The 17,589-nt window shown below is 35.7% G+C and overlaps 2 protein-coding genes across 2 annotated transcripts in view; one reads left to right on the plus strand and one right to left on the minus strand.

The window, feature by feature from the left end:
* Jasper (JIL-1 anchoring and stabilizing protein) overlaps nt 1-2,959 on the plus strand; it is a 33,560-nt gene extending 30,601 nt beyond the window's left edge. Inside the window, exon 17 of the mRNA XM_089647714.1 lies at nt 838-2,959. Within this exon, the coding sequence (XP_089503840.1) occupies nt 838-891 (54 nt within the window). The 3' untranslated portion in view covers nt 892-2,959. The remainder of the gene's footprint in view (nt 1-837) is intronic.
* A 10,862-nt stretch (nt 2,960-13,821) lies between these two features.
* Nucleotides 13,822-16,970, minus strand: LOC149410441 (translation machinery-associated protein 7 homolog). Its single transcript, XM_089647851.1, has 3 exons — nt 16,834-16,970; nt 15,801-15,927; nt 13,822-14,386 (listed from the first exon to the last, which is right to left on the minus strand). Exons 2-3 carry the CDS (start codon nt 15,921-15,923, stop codon nt 14,315-14,317), a joined length of 195 nt encoding a protein of 64 aa, XP_089503977.1. The 5' UTR covers nt 15,924-15,927; nt 16,834-16,970; the 3' UTR covers nt 13,822-14,314.
* Nucleotides 16,971-17,589: the final 619 nt, after the last annotated feature.

Consider the following 17,589-nt stretch of genomic DNA (forward strand, 5'->3'; position numbering starts at 1 on the left):
GTAGCTGAAAACCATTTTCTATTATTTTTCAAAAATTCGATTTTTGTATGAAGATTTTCAGGAAATCTATGCAGCGCACGGCAAAACTGAAATTTCTTGACAATCTTCATACAAAAAATCGAATGTTCGAAAAAAATAAAAATGGTTTTCAGCTACAACAACATCAATAATGCCATTTTTTGTAATATTAGCACTCTAGAACACCCAAAAGTCACGAGCCGCCACTGGATGCAATACAAATAATGGTTCATGGCCCGCTTTGTTTCTATTATCTATGCGTAGTAATGTGTATGTATTACACCTAAATATGATTCTTTGTTAATTTTTGTGTATCTTGTCTTTTTTAGAGCTATTTAAAGGTTTTTGAATGCATATTTATCATTGAAAAAGATAATATTAATAAATCTAAACACAACATGAAACGGAACAAGGCACACAAAATAAAACGATAACGGTCACAACTATGTATCCCATACAAATAAAAATCAGATGTGTTTATCCGAGACACTATCTAGGTTAAAAACCAATTTCATTATAAACTTGCCCTCAAAATTATTTAAACTCTCACTCATAAGTTTAAAGGTGCCAGATGTTTGGAAAAAGGCCATTGTCCACCCAATTCCTCCGAGGGGACCGCTCCGATCCTTCCAATTACTGCCCCATAGCCATCACCTCCACACTTTTAAAGGTATTGGAAAGGGTGGTTGATAAAAAGTTGCTCACATACCTAAAGAATAACAACATCCCAAGCGATCGGCAATATGGATTTCGTGCAAATTATTATTCTCCTGCATATTTCTCTATTCCCTACTTAATAATTTTTTCTTCTTTTTGCAGTCATCAAAAACCCCCGACTTGGCGAATTCTTCCAAAAAGGATAAAGTTAAATGAGAGGACCGACGTCAACATAATTAAAAAGATTTTTCTATTGCGATACTTTAATCTTGTACATAAAATAAGAACCACTACAGTGTGGGCAGAGAAAAACAGACAAATGTTTCGAGGAATTTGGCCGTAAGTTGACTGGTGTAAATGACTAATTCTAACGACCAGAACTCAATTCCTATTCTAGGGTCGGGTTGCTTGAACCTCCGTCACATTTGATCAACGATTGATTAGTGGCATTTGGACCGTGTCCGTTAACCATCGATAAACATTCTGATCATCGTGATCGACCGTAACAGCATGTACGTTATGCTTGACGGCTGATCTAAACACTGAAACAGGCAGTGAATCCGCATTTAACGGGGACTGTTCAAATTTCAAAGTGCTAATAATCTTCGATCAAATGCGACAACCCTACCTGTTTATCAGCAAACATCTAATTATCTCGTTTTTATGTAACAACTGCCCACCTGGAGTGTTTTTTTTTAAAATAATTTAAGACAAGAGGGAAGGCCTTAAATTTCCTTATTTTTTTTTAATAAATATGTAGACGTTGTATTGTGGTTAATTTTTCCTACAAAAGAAATTATCAAAAATGTAATGTTTTATTTTTAAACCGTTTCAGCAGTTTTAAATATTACCTGTTACTCATCGCATTTCAAAACTATTAACAGTACAATTTTGTTGATAGCATTGGTGTAAATTAGAGATGGGTAAAATAATGTGAAACGGTTTATTTGTCACAGTTTTAAGTTCCAAAATGGTTGCAACAGTTTCACAGCGGAGAAAACCATTCTCGTGTCGCTATTCACAAAAATTTGATTTAAAAATGCATTTTCGCATTCAAAGCGGAGAGAAACCATTCTCGTGTTCTGACTGCAGTAATTCTTTTTCGTACATTTTCGTATTCACATACGAGAAAAATCATTCTTTTGTCCTGACTTAAACAAAATTTATAAAAGTATTCATGCTGATGTAAACGTAAATCCTCCGCAAACCGTCAATAAAACCCTCATGAACAACGCATTTAGAAACTGTTACAATAAAAATTAACACCCGTCCGTACACGCGAAACACCTTAATAACTTTTTACAACCAAACGCTTTCAGTGCAATCTTACACCGCATCATTAAAACGAAAACGTAAGAAAAGGAACATTTTTAGTATATGTAACCCCTCAGGCTATTTGTTCACTTTTGGGAACAAGTCATATGGTCTCACAGAGATTGTTGTCTACCTTACTGTCGGAAAGAGAAAACAACATGTTTTATATCATAATCTAGAAGTTAACCATAGAAGAATTACAATGTACACCTTAAGTTTACCATCAAAATTTTAATATTTCAAAAAATATGTATTTAAATTTGAAAACGTATTCCATCACCTTTCAAAAACACTTTTTAATTTTCGGATACATTTAGAAATATTCCAATTATTTTGATTTTATGCAATGCCAAAATACTCTTAAAACCGAAATGGGAGAAAATCAGCAGTTTTTAGAACATGTTAAATGAATTATGTATTTTCAATAATTGCAATGAAGCGTGCCAACTGTGCTATGGGGTCAATGTATTATTATAAAGCTACGTTTATAGGTTTTGTAGGAACAAAAAAATTGCAATAAAAATTATTTCAAAATGATGTTTTCTGAAATAACTTAAAACATAAGGATTGTGTTTGAGAATTTATCATATTGTTTTTATATAGTTTCAAGTAACCGTTTCTTTTGTGAAACTGAAAAAGTTTTGGTTATTTTGAAACTGAAACGCCCATCTCTAGTGCACTATATTTGATGATTGCGAACATTCGCGTAAACTCGTCTGTCCGACCATATCTTCTGGTTTTATATGGTCACTGTTGGCCTTGAACTGATAAAGACTGAAGGAATGGCTAATTTTGAATGTTTTTCGTTTCACGTTATGTTATAATTGAAGACTTTTTTATCAAAAACTTTACTACTTGTATAAAACCTCGAATTAAAATAAAACTGACAAAAGGAAAACATAAATTGTATTATTATTTACTATTAAACTTTCAATTAGTTCCGTAGATAATGTAATCAAAGGGAGATGTGGCATCGAAGCGTGCTGATTGTCGCCGAATTATGACCAAACTGCACGGACCTAAAAGCGGCGGAGCCAATGAAAGTTATGCATTTGGTATGTATGACTTGCAGTAGTACCGGTGAGGACCGTTGGCGACATGTATTTGTGTGCGCACTTTTGCAATGGATCACGACCCATCTTCCTTGTTTCCATTATCTATGGAACTAAATATATTTGTACTGGTAACCAAACAGGCGCTAACCATACAGATAAGTCTGTACCAGCTGAAGAATTTAAACCTCATTTCCTGTAAATTTTCCTGGAGTTACCAGATGAGCAGGGGTTTATAACTCTGATCAAAAATTGGAACCGTAGAAAAGACACGGTAATCTCCATGGCTTGTGACATCATATTGTTGCCTATCCACCAATGAAAACTCTGGATGTCTTTGGAAAAAACTGTGAGTGGTTTGATATTTTGATCTCGAACTACACCGTTGTCTAGTTTTGGCGGATTTTAATATATTGTTTATCCAATATTAGCGAGATATCCATCGATTTGTAGCTCTCGTTTGTCAATCGGAAGCAAAAGGCCGAGTGGTTCGTTATGAAATTACGTGTTGCCAACGCTTAATCTTGACATCAAACACAAAATAGAAATATTAATAACAAAATATTGTTATTTATATGTAACTTGTTTTTACCTATGAACTTGATTGGAAAAATGGAACTTAAATGCTTTTACCATCTCTCCAGATGTAAATAGTTGCTTCTTGTGGTAATTAAGTTGAAACAAAGTTTTGTTATAATTTGTGAGTAGCGGAGTAAAGAAAATTTACCCCTTCTGCCTCACAACATACTCCAATCAAGGATGCTAGCATCCCTCACTGTCTCCATATGGATGGGAGCAGTTAGGACTTTTGCACCGTATTCACATGAAAAAAATGTGATTATTTATTTATGTTAGGTAAAGAATAATTTATCTCAGTTTTGATGTGTCATAACTAGAGATGGCAAAATTTCGTTTTAACTAAAAACGCGAAAAAATATTTATGGTTCGAAAATAGGGCATTTATAAGTTTTCTTTGCGTTTCAAGGCATTTGAAAGTGTTTCCAGTGATTTCTATTTCGCGAATTAACGCGAAAAACGTTATTTTGGCCGTATTTCAGCTAAATTATTCTATTTAGAAAAATAGGCGCGAATTTCCCGAAAATACAGGGTATTGACTGACAGGCGTACGAGAATGAAGGAGCCCACTATTGAAACGTGCGCAATGCTATCATTCAATCAGTAAAGTGCCTTTTCCATTGTTTTTTGTATTTACCTGTATTTCAAATATGCCTACTATATGTATTTCATTTTTGGAAGCCTGTCCTACCTCTTTTTACAATTTTGTTACTATTTTATGTGTAAATATTTAATATTTTTAATTTATACTGTACGCTGAATTTAAACGCTTTCCGAGAATATAGCGTATTTCAGAAGTCAAAGAACCATACAAATTGGAGAAGCTGATACAGTAATATTTAGTCCAGTACAACTAAAGAAGAATTGAGAAAAATGCATAAGGAAGGTAGTTTCATGTGAATGTGCAGGGAAAAGTATTATGCCTACTTTATTTCATTTTTGGAAGCCTTTCCTACGATTTTTTATAATATTGTTACTATTTTATGTGTAAATATTTAATATTTTTGTACTATAGGCTAAAATTGCTTTTTGACATTACACAATTTGTGCGAAATAAATTACGCCTATTGATGTTAATCGCAATCTGCATTTGTTGTGTTTGTGTTCGACCCGTACTTAGAGTTTCCTTCCTTATTAATTTAATATTAAAATTAATTATTTATAATCTTTCACATGGAAATACTTGCAAATGAAGGTTAAACCTATATTTTACCAAAAATACTTAATATGAGCTAAAAAAATTCAAAAAATATATTTTTTTCTATTTTGCTACAAAACGCTAAATTATGCCTCAAAATGCTATAAAACGCTAAATTTCCAATTGTTAATGCTAAAAAATCTGAAAATTAATGCTAAATTTTGCCATCTCTAGTCATAACTAGTGATGTATAAATTCCCGGGAATATATTTCTGGGGAATATTCCCCTGGACGGGGAATTTTGATTTTAACAACATAATACCTCAAAAAGAATAATATTATGGTTTTACGCACATATGCCTCAGGGATCTCATTTCTACAGTATTCAGTCTACTTTCAGCCTTCTTCTGCCAGTTCCATGCCTCACTTCCATATATTACAGACATCAAATGTTATTCCTGAAGAAATAGTTAACAATTGGAGTACAGGTCCTTTTATACCAATTGTTTATGAATTTGATGACTTCTTGTCTGGAGTTAATCCGTCTAGATTACTTTCAGATAATTCAGAAGAAGTTGCATATTTTGAATATTTTTTAAATAATGAGATAATGGAGAAAATTGTTGAAGAGACTAATAAATTTTATCTGGCTGTTCTTGAAAAGGGACCACCATCCAAACATTCTCGCCTCAACAGATGGGTGGGGACATCGGTTAAAAAAATGTATATTTACTTTGCTTTGACTATGTTAATGACCAGAAATCGTAATCTGATGATAGAAGAGCATTGGTCTACCGATCCTTTGATGTCGAATAACATATTTGGAAAAACCATGCCAAGGGATCGGTACGAGATTTTACATAGAATGTTACACTTCTGTGATTCTAGAACACAAATCCCTGGTGACAAATTGCATAAAATTAAAATGTTATTTGATCACACCAGAAAAATATTCAAAGAGACATTGGTACCCGAAGAAAACTTGTGCATCGACGAAAGCATGTTTCTTTTTAAGGGTAGGCTAGCTTTTAAACAATATTTACCTTCTAAACGTCACCGTTTCGGAATAAAAATGTTTGTCATGTGCGATTGTAAGACTGGTTTTGTTTTAGACTTTATTATTTACGTTGGTGAAGGTACAGACATAACAGACAATCAGTGCCTTGGCGTTTCGGGAGCTGTCGTAACGACATTGCTCGAAAATTATTTAGGTAAAGGACATAATCTTTGGGTCGACAACTGGTATAGCAGCCCAAAACTATTTGATTTTCTTCATAGCAAGAAAACTAATGCTTGTGGAACAGTGCGCAAAAATAGAAAGACCATGCCAAGTTTCGAAAAATTAAAAAAGGGGGAAATAGAGGCAAAACACCATGGACCACTGTTAGCTTTAAAATGGCAAGATAAGCGTGAAATTCATATGATCACAACTATACACGACAGCTCTTCATCTCCAATAGGAAGAGTTAACAGGGAAACAAATGAACCAATATTTAAACCAAAATGTATCTTGGATTACAATTTACATATGGGCGCAGTCGACAAAACCGACATGATGTTGAGCAGTTTGAAATGCATGAGGAAGTCAATAAAATGGTACAAAAAAGTGGTTTTCTATATAATAGATCTTTATTTATTAAATTCGCACACGCTCTTCAACAAGGTTACCGGAAAAAATACTACATTAGCAGATTTTCAATTGAAAGTTATAAGACAATTAATAGAAAAATACAGTGAACCATCTCAATTTACGTCACGTTTTTCTGATGATCCACTCCGTTTGTCAGCCAAAGGATTAGCGAAACACATGCCAGACATAATACCCTCAACGGCAAAACGTGCAAACCCATGTCGGCTGTGTCGTGTATGTACCAACTCCAAACTGAAAACTAAAGTAAAAAAATATTCAAGATATATGTGCTCAGAGTGTAATGTGACATTATGTGTTTACCCATGTTTCCGTATTTACCACGAAAAAAAAAACTACTAAAACTTTTTAAAAATTATAAGTGTATTTTTGTATATATTTTTTACTATTGTCGTGAGTGTACCTTCATATTATTGCAAATTTATCGCAGTGAAAACAATATATAATAATTTCACAGCATAAACGTCAATAAAATGTCAACTAAAGAAAAACTAAGTGAAGTCAGTGAAAAAAGAAATATAAACTTAAACCAGAGCATCGGCTCAGTGGCCCGCCTAAGGACTCGTATTTCTCTACACAAGTAGGTAGGTACCTATATGTTACATCGTACGTCGCTATAGTCGGCCATCTGAGGGATTCTTTGTTTCGGTTGGAATCACTAAGTGTGTTTATATTAACACAATTATGGCATTATCTTTATTTCAGTTTATCTCAAGTGAATGTTTATTGATACTTCGATGTTGGAGGAAGATTTTATGATAGTTAATAATTCAGATTATGATTTTGTTTACATAAAATGGTCGATATGAAAATAACATTCGACAAAAAATTCATAAACAAAAAATGTGCCGTGTGGAGGCAACCGCTTAGGTATAATTTTTTAGCGGGTAAAAGGTTGAAGCTAACGAATACACCTAGATTTAATCAATAATCCCATATTTTTAGATTCCATAAGTACCCACTCTATTGTGTACCTAGAGGTAAAACTAAGATATTGCACAATATTGGCAAAATATGGCAGAAATCGCTCCAGTGGATAAGTAATAAAATGTATTTTGTAAGCACTTTTAAAAAAAAATTGTCTAAAGAAACAGATAAATTCTTAAAACAATTGTGAATAAAGTACATTCTGGAATCGTTAATAAGTCGTTTTGAAATATTTCGCCATGTTTAGTAATCAATAGTATCCAGAAACGCGGTGGCAAGACGTAGAATTCCATAGCCGTTGATTATCAGACAAAACAATTAAATTATAATTATTATATGGGTTAAATGTATTCTAATCGGGGTGTTGTCACATCCCGGCCAGTCTGCAGGTGCATTGTCTTAACAACGAAGTTTTGGTCTGATCACATTTTCAATACAGTATTATTTTTTAACGAAATTAGTTTTCATACAGAGAATATCCAAATAAACCTTTTTTGTGTATAAAAACATATCGGCTTTTTAGTTAAGATGTGGTGTGATATGATTTGTATTTTTTTATGAAACACTAATATGAAGCATGAAGGAATTATCAAAATTTAAATAAAATATATTGAAGTGTTTTATCTTATCTTTTAGTTGGTATTACTATAAACTGCATGTGTGTTCGTTCATCTTCTGCCATGTTTGTGCTAAAAATACTTTATTCAACTTCACGAAGCTAGCTGTAGCTTTTTTTAGGAAATATGATATCTGATTATAATATTGTCAATATTTCTGTTTTCATTTTTTACAAATAAAAACTTGTGCACCAGAGTCATATAGTCCTAACCGCTCCCGTCTGGAGCCAGTGAGACTATGGCATCCTCAAAGGAGACCTCGAAGGAGATGACGAGGAGGAAGGTGGGAGAGTACCTGGCTATTCAGATATGGTCACCAAACACTAATTGTAAAATAGTGCAAATTAATTTTAATAAAATTTATTTGAACCCGCGACCTTCGGATTGCTAGTCGAGAGCCACCTCAAGTAGTTTGATATGTTTGGTGACTTAGCAGGAGTGCCCGGGTTTATGGGGTGAGGTTTGTTCGGTTCTTGGCGGCGGATGCGCTTGCCTACTAAATGCGTGGTGGGTCTGATCGATTAATCCTCTTTCAACGCATCGCCTTGCAACGCAGTAGGAGAGTTGGATTCTTATGTTTATCACTCGAACACACTGACCCCCAGATTACTACCCACCCATCATACCTATTTCCTTCCCAGAACTCACTGTCCTTCCTTTATTTCAAAATACCCCCAACACAGCATTCACAAAGATGACATGGGCCTTGAGGGTTACGATTTTCCTAAGGGCCTCCTGTGTGGAGACGATGTAAAAAAATACAAAAAATAAACAACTATCTCGCTAAATCGTTGGCGGTGACTAAAGGTAGGGGTATTGGTTATCTAATAAATGGTTCCCGGGGCGGCGGTACACATAATTGTAATAATTCTCGAGGGCTCTGATGTACAGACATTATGGCTCCTGTTGATTGACGAACATATACTAAAACATCGTTGGTTGGAATCGGTAGGTACTTGAAATGACTTTAGCCATGTTTAATAAAAAACAAATTGGAATAAATTTTTCAGCAATTATAATTAAAAATTTGAAAAATTAAATTCTCACCAATCTAATCACCGCAATTTTAATAGGCATATATTATGGATATTACGCTTTGTTTCAACTTAATCATTACGTTTCACCTCTTCCTCGCACTCCATAAATGCTGGCGTCCCACAGGGATCAGTTCTGTCTCCGACTTTGTTTTTGTTGCACATCAATGACCTTTTGACATGTGCACCGATTCATTGTTACGCGGATGACAGTACAGTTCATGATAGCTTTTTGTTTGACAAGCCCCCAAAGGGCACACAAACTCCAACGGCCCGGAGGGCTTTGAAGCAGAGAATGGACGGTTATCTCGAGAGTATTTCCTCCTGGGGTAAAAATAATCTCGTCGAATTTAATGTTTCAAAGACCCAATCCTGTCTGATTACGTCTAAAAGGGATCCAAATGATAATCTAGTCTCCTTCAACGGAAGCAATCTTCCGAACAGGCCTTCCATTGATATGCTTGGTATAACTATAAGTGACCAGCTCAGGTACGGGGGCTCCATCGAAGCCAGAGTAAAGTTGGCCTCTCAGAAGCTGGGCGTACTGTACAGGGCCCGCAGATACTTTAATAATACACAACTGCTGACCCTGTACAAATCGCAAGTGCGCCCTACTGTCGAATTTGGCAGCCATCTCTGGTACGGAGCCCCTAAATACCTGAAAAAAACCCTTGACTCTGTGCAAAAACGGGTGGTCCGTTTGATAGATTCCCCAATCTTAACAAACGGACTGCAATCTTTAGAGCACAGGCGTCAGGTAGGTATGCTGTCCTTGTTCTATCGGTATTACAATGGAAGATGCTCTGAGGAACTAGCGTCATTGATCCCTTCGGCACCGGTGCGTAGTCGGGATACACGCCAAACGCGCGCCCAACATTTGTACACGGTTGACATTTGTCACATGAGAACGGGTCGCTTCTACGATTCGTTCTTAAGTTCAACAGCTCGGCTGTGGAACGAACTGCCGGCCTCTGTGTTTCCTCCCTCCTACAACATGGGACTCTTCAAGACCCATGTTCACTCCTTCCTCTCCAGAAAGAGACCCTCCACACAGCATCCCCAAAGATGACATAGGCCCTGAGGGAAATTATTTTCTTCAGGGCCTCCTGTGTGGAGTTAATATAAAAAAAAAAAAACAAGAAACTTACGTCGGGAGATATGGTAAAAGATACATTAAAATAAAATTTGATTCAATCAATGTTCAAAATTTCTGTTTTAAAATGACTCAATGAACCTCACGCCATGAACCCGGGCACCCCTGCTTAGTCACGAAACGTAGTAAATGATGCATTAAAGTTACATTTTTGTTTAATCAAGTTCAAAAGATTTTTTAAGCATGGATTTGACGTTTGCGAAAGTTCCATTTCAATATAAATACGCGTGAGGCAGTCTATCCTCTTTAAGTACAAAGTCATTTTCATAGAATATGGATGTTCTAACAGAATCTAATAAGTACCACAATGCGCGCGAAATTGGCGGTTACAAGTTACAACGCATGCAAGGCGTCAAGTTTGTCAGAAATATATAGATCAACAAAATAAATCGTGTAAAATGTATATGCGACCGAAAAATGGGCGTGGCTTACAGCTAAATCTCGATGACACAAGTTGATCTGTAGGGATTTACATATGTATGCCAGCTTGGGTAATGGATCAACATATCCGAGGTGGATCAACAAATGCAAACGGATCAACATATACCTGGCGTACCGTCGCGCGAGATCAGCAAAGTACGAGAGGGGCATAGACATATGAATATTAGTAGACCTGCCCTAAGTGATTAAAAGCGTATTATCCCCACCCCCATACCGGTTCCATTGGAGCCGGCTGTGCTCGCGTATGGCCTCAAGTGAAATTTGAAAACGTGACGTCATCATTCTTGTGCGAACTATGGTCGAGGCATCATCGGTTCATTTTACGAAATAACATGGCAAAATGTTGACTTGTACTATGAAAACTTGTAAAAATAGATGTGAAAAAGAGAATAAACCCAATTGTCGTATTACATTCCATATATAAGCATTATTTTACTTTATTTTAAGCATATTCACATTGTATAATATGAATCAGTTGTTACTATCACATCGAGAAACGTCTGGACGCGAAACACAAAGCTGGTTGGTTGCTGGGAAGTAAATTATGAACATTTATAAAAGTGTCTTAACTAAATACTTAAACGAAATATTCGACTCTGAAAATAGAACCGAATTTTTTTGCCGAATTTGGACTTCGCAAATTAGTTCATAACGTGGCGAGTAATTTGCGCTCCCATGTAAAAATGTCTATTCATTCAAAAGCAGATTTTACTTTTAAGAAGTAAATGGTGATATTATAATGCGAGATGCCTATTTACTGTCAGATTGATTTATTGACGAATCACAGTCAGCTTCACTCCCTTCGTTCTTCAACAGTTGATTTTACCCCTCGCCATTATCTTCTCGTCTATTAATTCCTATGTCTGTGGAGAGGGGATAAATATATATATATATATATGAATAGGATCCAAGTGAAAAATAAAAAAAAACACCAATCAAAATTATTTTAAAGTAAGTAGTATCTCTATATAATTGTATACTGTACAGTATTAGTAGCCTATATACACTTTATGCTAGTAAACGGTACATATAAAAAATCAATCGTAAAACTGTAAAAATGACACAACTTCACAGATCGTTACTGTTCATCTGATGATACCGATTGGACACTGACACTATCAACTTTGCTTCCACTTTCACCTTCATATTTTGACCGGTCAGTGGTTGAGTGGGCATAGCGCTTGGGTCTCACCCGAGCGTCGCGTGTTCGATTCCTCGGCCCCCATCACAACACAAGCAACATTTTCGGCTTTCTGTGGTGGTAGTAGGAGATTTTCAAACATTGTTGGGTTATTCGTAACCTGGGAATGTTTGTCTTTCTTTTAAAAATAAGAAAAAATATTCTTCTTCTTCTTTATCCGACCCGGACGAAGTTGTTGCCGACTCGGGATTATCTACGTTTTCTTCTTCCTCAGCACAGTCAATTGGATATTTGCGTTTGCGAGTACCAGATAGGTTTGAAACGTTATGATGCGAAGCAATCTGCTCATCCACGGAAGAAAGGGTTTTCTTGGGAGCAACTTGAGGGCCTCTTTCAGAGGAAAGATGTTTCCAATTGTGTGCCACAAATGTTATTTTCCCTGCCCTTTGAGTTGTTCGACGATTCCTCCGTGTTGTATGAATGCGACTAAACGTGCTAAAAGATCTCTCAGTGGCTGCTGAAGTAATGGGAGCAGTCAATATTCTTATGGCAACCTGTGACAAACCAGAACATCCGCACATCCCCTTCCACCAGGTCACTGGCGTGATTTTATCGACACACTTCCATAGGAATGCCTTGCTCCATGATTCTTCTTTAGCCCTATAATTGGCTAAATCAACAAGAACATTTGCATTATCAACAGTCTCCATATGACTTGCTACTTGGTCAATGAATTCAAGTGCTTCAAGTTTCTGTGCGTGGCTTAGCAGATGTCCTTGGGAACCTGGATCTAGTAGGGCAGCAGCCAGATGTATTGCAGCAATAGCAAATTCTTTGCGCTGCGCCGCCTTTTCCAGTATTTGCTTCTCTTCGGCATGTGACAGTAGAGACGCTGGAAGAGTTTTACTTAGACTGCTCTCAATATCCTCAAAAGCATACAATGCTTTGTGTGTTAGTGGATCGTCTCCCTCTAGCTGTGTAATCCAGGAAACAATCGGTCGCAGAACATCGGCTAATGATGTCACTCTTGTCCAGTAAACATCATCGTCCAACAGGCTGTTCTTCATATCACGAGGTAAAGATGAAGCAGCTTCGTTTACTGCAAATGTTTGCAGGCTTACTTTACATGCTAACACTCAATAAAGCATCCAAGAGAAGTGTAGAAACCATTTTATTAAAAATAAAATAAATTCCCCGTGTTCGGGAATTTATTTCAGGTCGGGGAATATTCCTAATATTCCTACATCACTAGGTACACTAGAATTCACAACTTCAAAACTTTACTCCAAAGCATTCGAGCAATGGGGGGTACACATCAGCTAGTTACCAATAAGTCATAAGTATCTTATCAATATGTACTACACCTGTGAACACTGAAGAGAGAAGCCCATTGAAGAGGTGCGGGGGTGTGTCTGTGCTCAAAATTATATCTTCAACAAACAATCAATTCATTCAACTGTCTGGTCTAGGAGTCAAAAGGTATTTATTGGTGACATAGGTTTTTGTCAAATCAACATAGATTCACACGTTATAACTGGCCTGTCATCTTTGGAGATGCTGTGCGGTGGGTCTTTCAAAGGAATGAACTTGGGTTTTGAGGAGATCCGTGTTGCAGAAGGGAAGAAAGACAGAAGCTGGCAAATCATTCCATAGCCAAACTGTTAAACAACCGTAGAAGCAACCCATTCTCATGTGACTGTTAACTGTGTATAAAACGTTTGGCGCGAGTCAATGATGAAGGGATCAATGAGGCCAACAACCTCAAATCATGGCGTGTGCAAGTAAACTTGATTTGACGAATTTGTGTTATTTCCCAATTTTAAATAGTAAACAGTATAGTACATATAGGCTGTGGCACGTTCCAGATCACCACCATTCAGAATTCAAACATTGCTTAAAATGGCTTTAGCCATGTTTGAAGGCCAGATCTGAATAGCCAGGTACTCCCTCATCTCCTTCAGTCTCACAACATACCCCAATTGGGGATGCCACAGTCTCACTGACTCCAGACGGTTGGGAGCAGTTGGGACAGAATGTGGTAGACAAAAACACCTTCTCATTCTCCGGTCATTGTTCGGTGAAGAAGTGTAATAAATTATAACAACTTATTTTGGTTACCGTTTATTGAAAATATCAAAATTACAAATGTAGAACATCATAATCACATATAGATAAGTTCACAGCGTCATGTGTGCGCACTCTAATGGTTTCAAAAATGTTTTACAGTCTTGTCGCGCATTTTTGGCAATAATCCTTACCTTTTAGGATTATGAATGACTTTTAATAAACTAATATATGCTTCATGACGATGGAATAATATGAGTGGAGAAGTGTCAAAGTTGTAATTTAGAGGGTGTTCTTTGAACCTAAAAATTTAATGTTTTTGATTCCCCAATGACAAATAACCATTTTAAATTGTATCAATATGTTTTTAAAGTTGAATCTCCATATTAAAGAATATTTCAGTTTAGTTGTATCGATTAATTAATTAATTTATTGATTATTAGTTAAACACGCAATGGCCGTGTCAAAAAAGTGTTTATCGCAATGAAATATATTATTTATAAGTGAGGATTGTTTGTTTTTCAGATTCTGACGTCACTTCTTGCCGGATTTTTTAATTCCTCCGGTCACAAGGGGTCCCTTTTGTGCGGCCTTTGTCTTGGCATCCTGGAAAAAGAGAGTAAAAATTAGTATTTTTTTCAATTTTAATCTTATCTCTGCGGCTGTCGCATATGTAATCCATCGGCGGATGTTGCATATGTGATCTAAAGTTGGATGGAATAAAATGGATTCTTGCAGTGTGGCTTTGAATGAAGTAGCGATGAACCGCACTAGTTAATACAATTGAGCTAGCTATTTTCTAGCTGTATTCGTCGACTCCTAGTAAACCGTACCATGACTCAATTGTACGGTTACAGATTTAAAAAAACCTAGAACAATTCTGTATGATAAAGATTTCTTATTTTAAAAACGTTTCTACACTGTGAAGCACACAAAATACCAGGAGTTTTATTTTTTTAGGTTGTACTATGTTTATTGTAGATAAGAATAAAAAAAAATTACAAAAAGTTTGAAAAAAGTTTAAAATGGATTTTATTTATTGAAGCAAGTAAAATGCCATGAATTTTATTTTTGTATGTGATTCTATGCTATTTGTAGATATGAATAAAAAAATAATTACTTCATTAACACTGTACCTTCCCGAGATATTGCTTTTTTGTAAAGTACCTTTTCCGTCCCAAAAATTACTTAAAAAATTACTTTTGGTAATTTTTTAAAGTCAAGTAGATAAATGTAAAGGGTTTATTTATTTTTTTCTGCAATCAGCATAGTTTTCTTGATAATATTGAAAATTTTCATTGCATTTGCACTATAAATGACAAAGATACAATTTTTTTTCATTGAAGGTACAAGCTCTTCCGGAGTGCTCGGAATATGTAAAAACGCTTATTTTGCCCAAACTTCAACTGCCCATAAAAAAAAAACGAGTTGAGGTAGGAAGGTAAAATTTGGTATATTTTCTTATCTATATGGAAGGATTAAAAATTTAAAGTTTCATCAAAATCTGAGATGGTGGGTGACATGGCCTGGATGATTTGGTGCGGATTGACCCAGTACTGCTGAGACATCACACACTTATCGGCCAGCTGTAAATATCAACACTGTTGGCTGTCCTCGGCGTTCTCTAATTTTTTTATTTTTTTATTAATATCAATAGCAAAATTTGTACATTATGTAGGTTTAAAGTATAATATAATATGAATAAAGTATAATATAATATTTAAAGTATAATATAGTATAATTAATATGATACATTTGTAAATAACACGAAATTTCATTGTTAAGATAGGTTAGTCTGGGGATTTCGCCATTTAGATGAAAATTCCCGCAATATTCCTTGTGAAGAATGAATTCCCGGAAACTTACCAATCACTAGTCACTATCTACAAGCCTTTACTCAGCTATTTTATAGGCCAAATGGTCAACAGGAGTACATGGCTATGACACTGCACACACAATGCATTTTCACTGATCTTGTTTATCTTAAGTTATTAATTAATAGTAATATGGAGATGCTTACGGAAAGAAGTTTCTGCTGCTCCTTCAACTTGGCCTTGTGTGCCATATCATCATCGTCCTGCTCCTTGTCCTCCTTCCTGGGGGCCTTCAGTGGCTTCTTCTTACCTCCTTCGCGACCTGACATGATGCTGAAACAAAATGTAGTTTCATTACAATAACCACAACATTGAATGTCCTAACCTCTAATTATATGTATCAGTTACAGAAGAAGAGACACTAGAAGAAAACATTTCTTCTTTAATTTTATTACTTTTCCAGTGTCGCAAAATAATTAAGATTGCAGGTACATAACTGTGGTACTAGAACTAGGCATGCCTTACTGATACAGAAAGAAGATATGTTTACAAGGTCTTGTTCAGTTAGTATTGACAGATATAAATAACCTAATCACATGTTTCTCAAGATATTTTGACACCATAACAGGGCATTACTGTTGCTGCCTATCATGACACACATGTTGACTAATGTTTGCTAACAAATTCCACCTGGAATAATTTCATCAATCGAATCTCTCCCTTGAAATAAGGCATTAGGCCAAATATTACGAAAATACCGTGGCAAGGAAAAATTAGGCGTTAATGTTTTAGATTTTATACCATATTGCAATTGTCAATGGTGCAAACGAATACTAAATGAAAGAAAAATGATCTAATTATGATTGACCCAATACGAAAATCACGAGGAACACTTAAAAATGCGTTAATTAATTTGTTTATCCGCTGCGTTTCAGCGGACTTCAGACAATAAGGTTAGGAAGCGAAACAAGCCTAAATAACTCCAGAAACAACTTAAATATAGCTGTGCACACGAATTACATGATAGCATTACGTTTTATTCCCAAAATCGATCGTATTTTCATGATTCGTGTGTCATTTACTCTAATTAAGAAGTAAACTGAAAATAAAATTCGACTATAAAAACGCGGCCATGTTTATCATATTTTTAACATGCGTCCCATAATAATTGTCAAAGTATAGAATCAACCCAAAGTAGATGGAAAAAGGGTTTCAAATTACAAAAATAGTAAAAATTACCTGTTATAGAAAAGTCTAGAAAATGTCAAATACAAAATGCACTGCCCTCACGCAGTACGCACAACGAATATATATAATTAAAATTTGTGTTCCGTTTTGTTGTTGGCAGCACTTGAACCTTGAACGATAAGACACGAAGTGAAGTTAGTAGGTAATGGGAATCACCAGTATGTTGGTAGAACTTTAGGGTGGCAAGAGTAAAAATATAAAATAAGAAAAATCCATGGTTCCGATAAGTAAGGTCCAAAATGTGACTCTTCAAAAATATTATGAGAATTCTTTAGGATAGCATTATTCATTAGGCTAATTAGCAAACATGATTAATTTAATAATAACATGTTGGTAACCTAAAATAAGAACTAATACACCCCTTTGCCCTATCTGTATTTTATCCGGGTAGGTAAGGGTGATATATAAGGTGTTAGGTATTATCAGTGCCTTGGCTCCTTAGCTCTTTGGCGCCTTGGCAAGTCGGCGCCTGAAGCGGACTGCTCCAATTGCGCCTGCTCAGGACCGGCCCTGAGTGCTGCAAAACCTTTTTAATCAGAAGGGCAAATTTATCCAATTCCAATTTATACGCGGGCCGCAGGGAATAAGATACCTACAGCTTGACATGATTAACTTTCAGTCGGTGGCGTTGCTAATATAGTTTATACCTGACAAGAATTTCCTCAACCCAACATCAGGAGCCAGTTAGTATAAATTATAAACTATTTAGGTACCTATCTAAAACATCGCATTTAAAAAAAAAACATC

Source organism: Hesperophylax consimilis, chromosome 27 (assembly GCF_061612785.1).
Source record: "Hesperophylax consimilis isolate HC1 chromosome 27, BYU_Hcon_1.0, whole genome shotgun sequence".
NCBI lineage: Eukaryota > Metazoa > Arthropoda > Insecta > Trichoptera > Limnephilidae > Hesperophylax > Hesperophylax consimilis.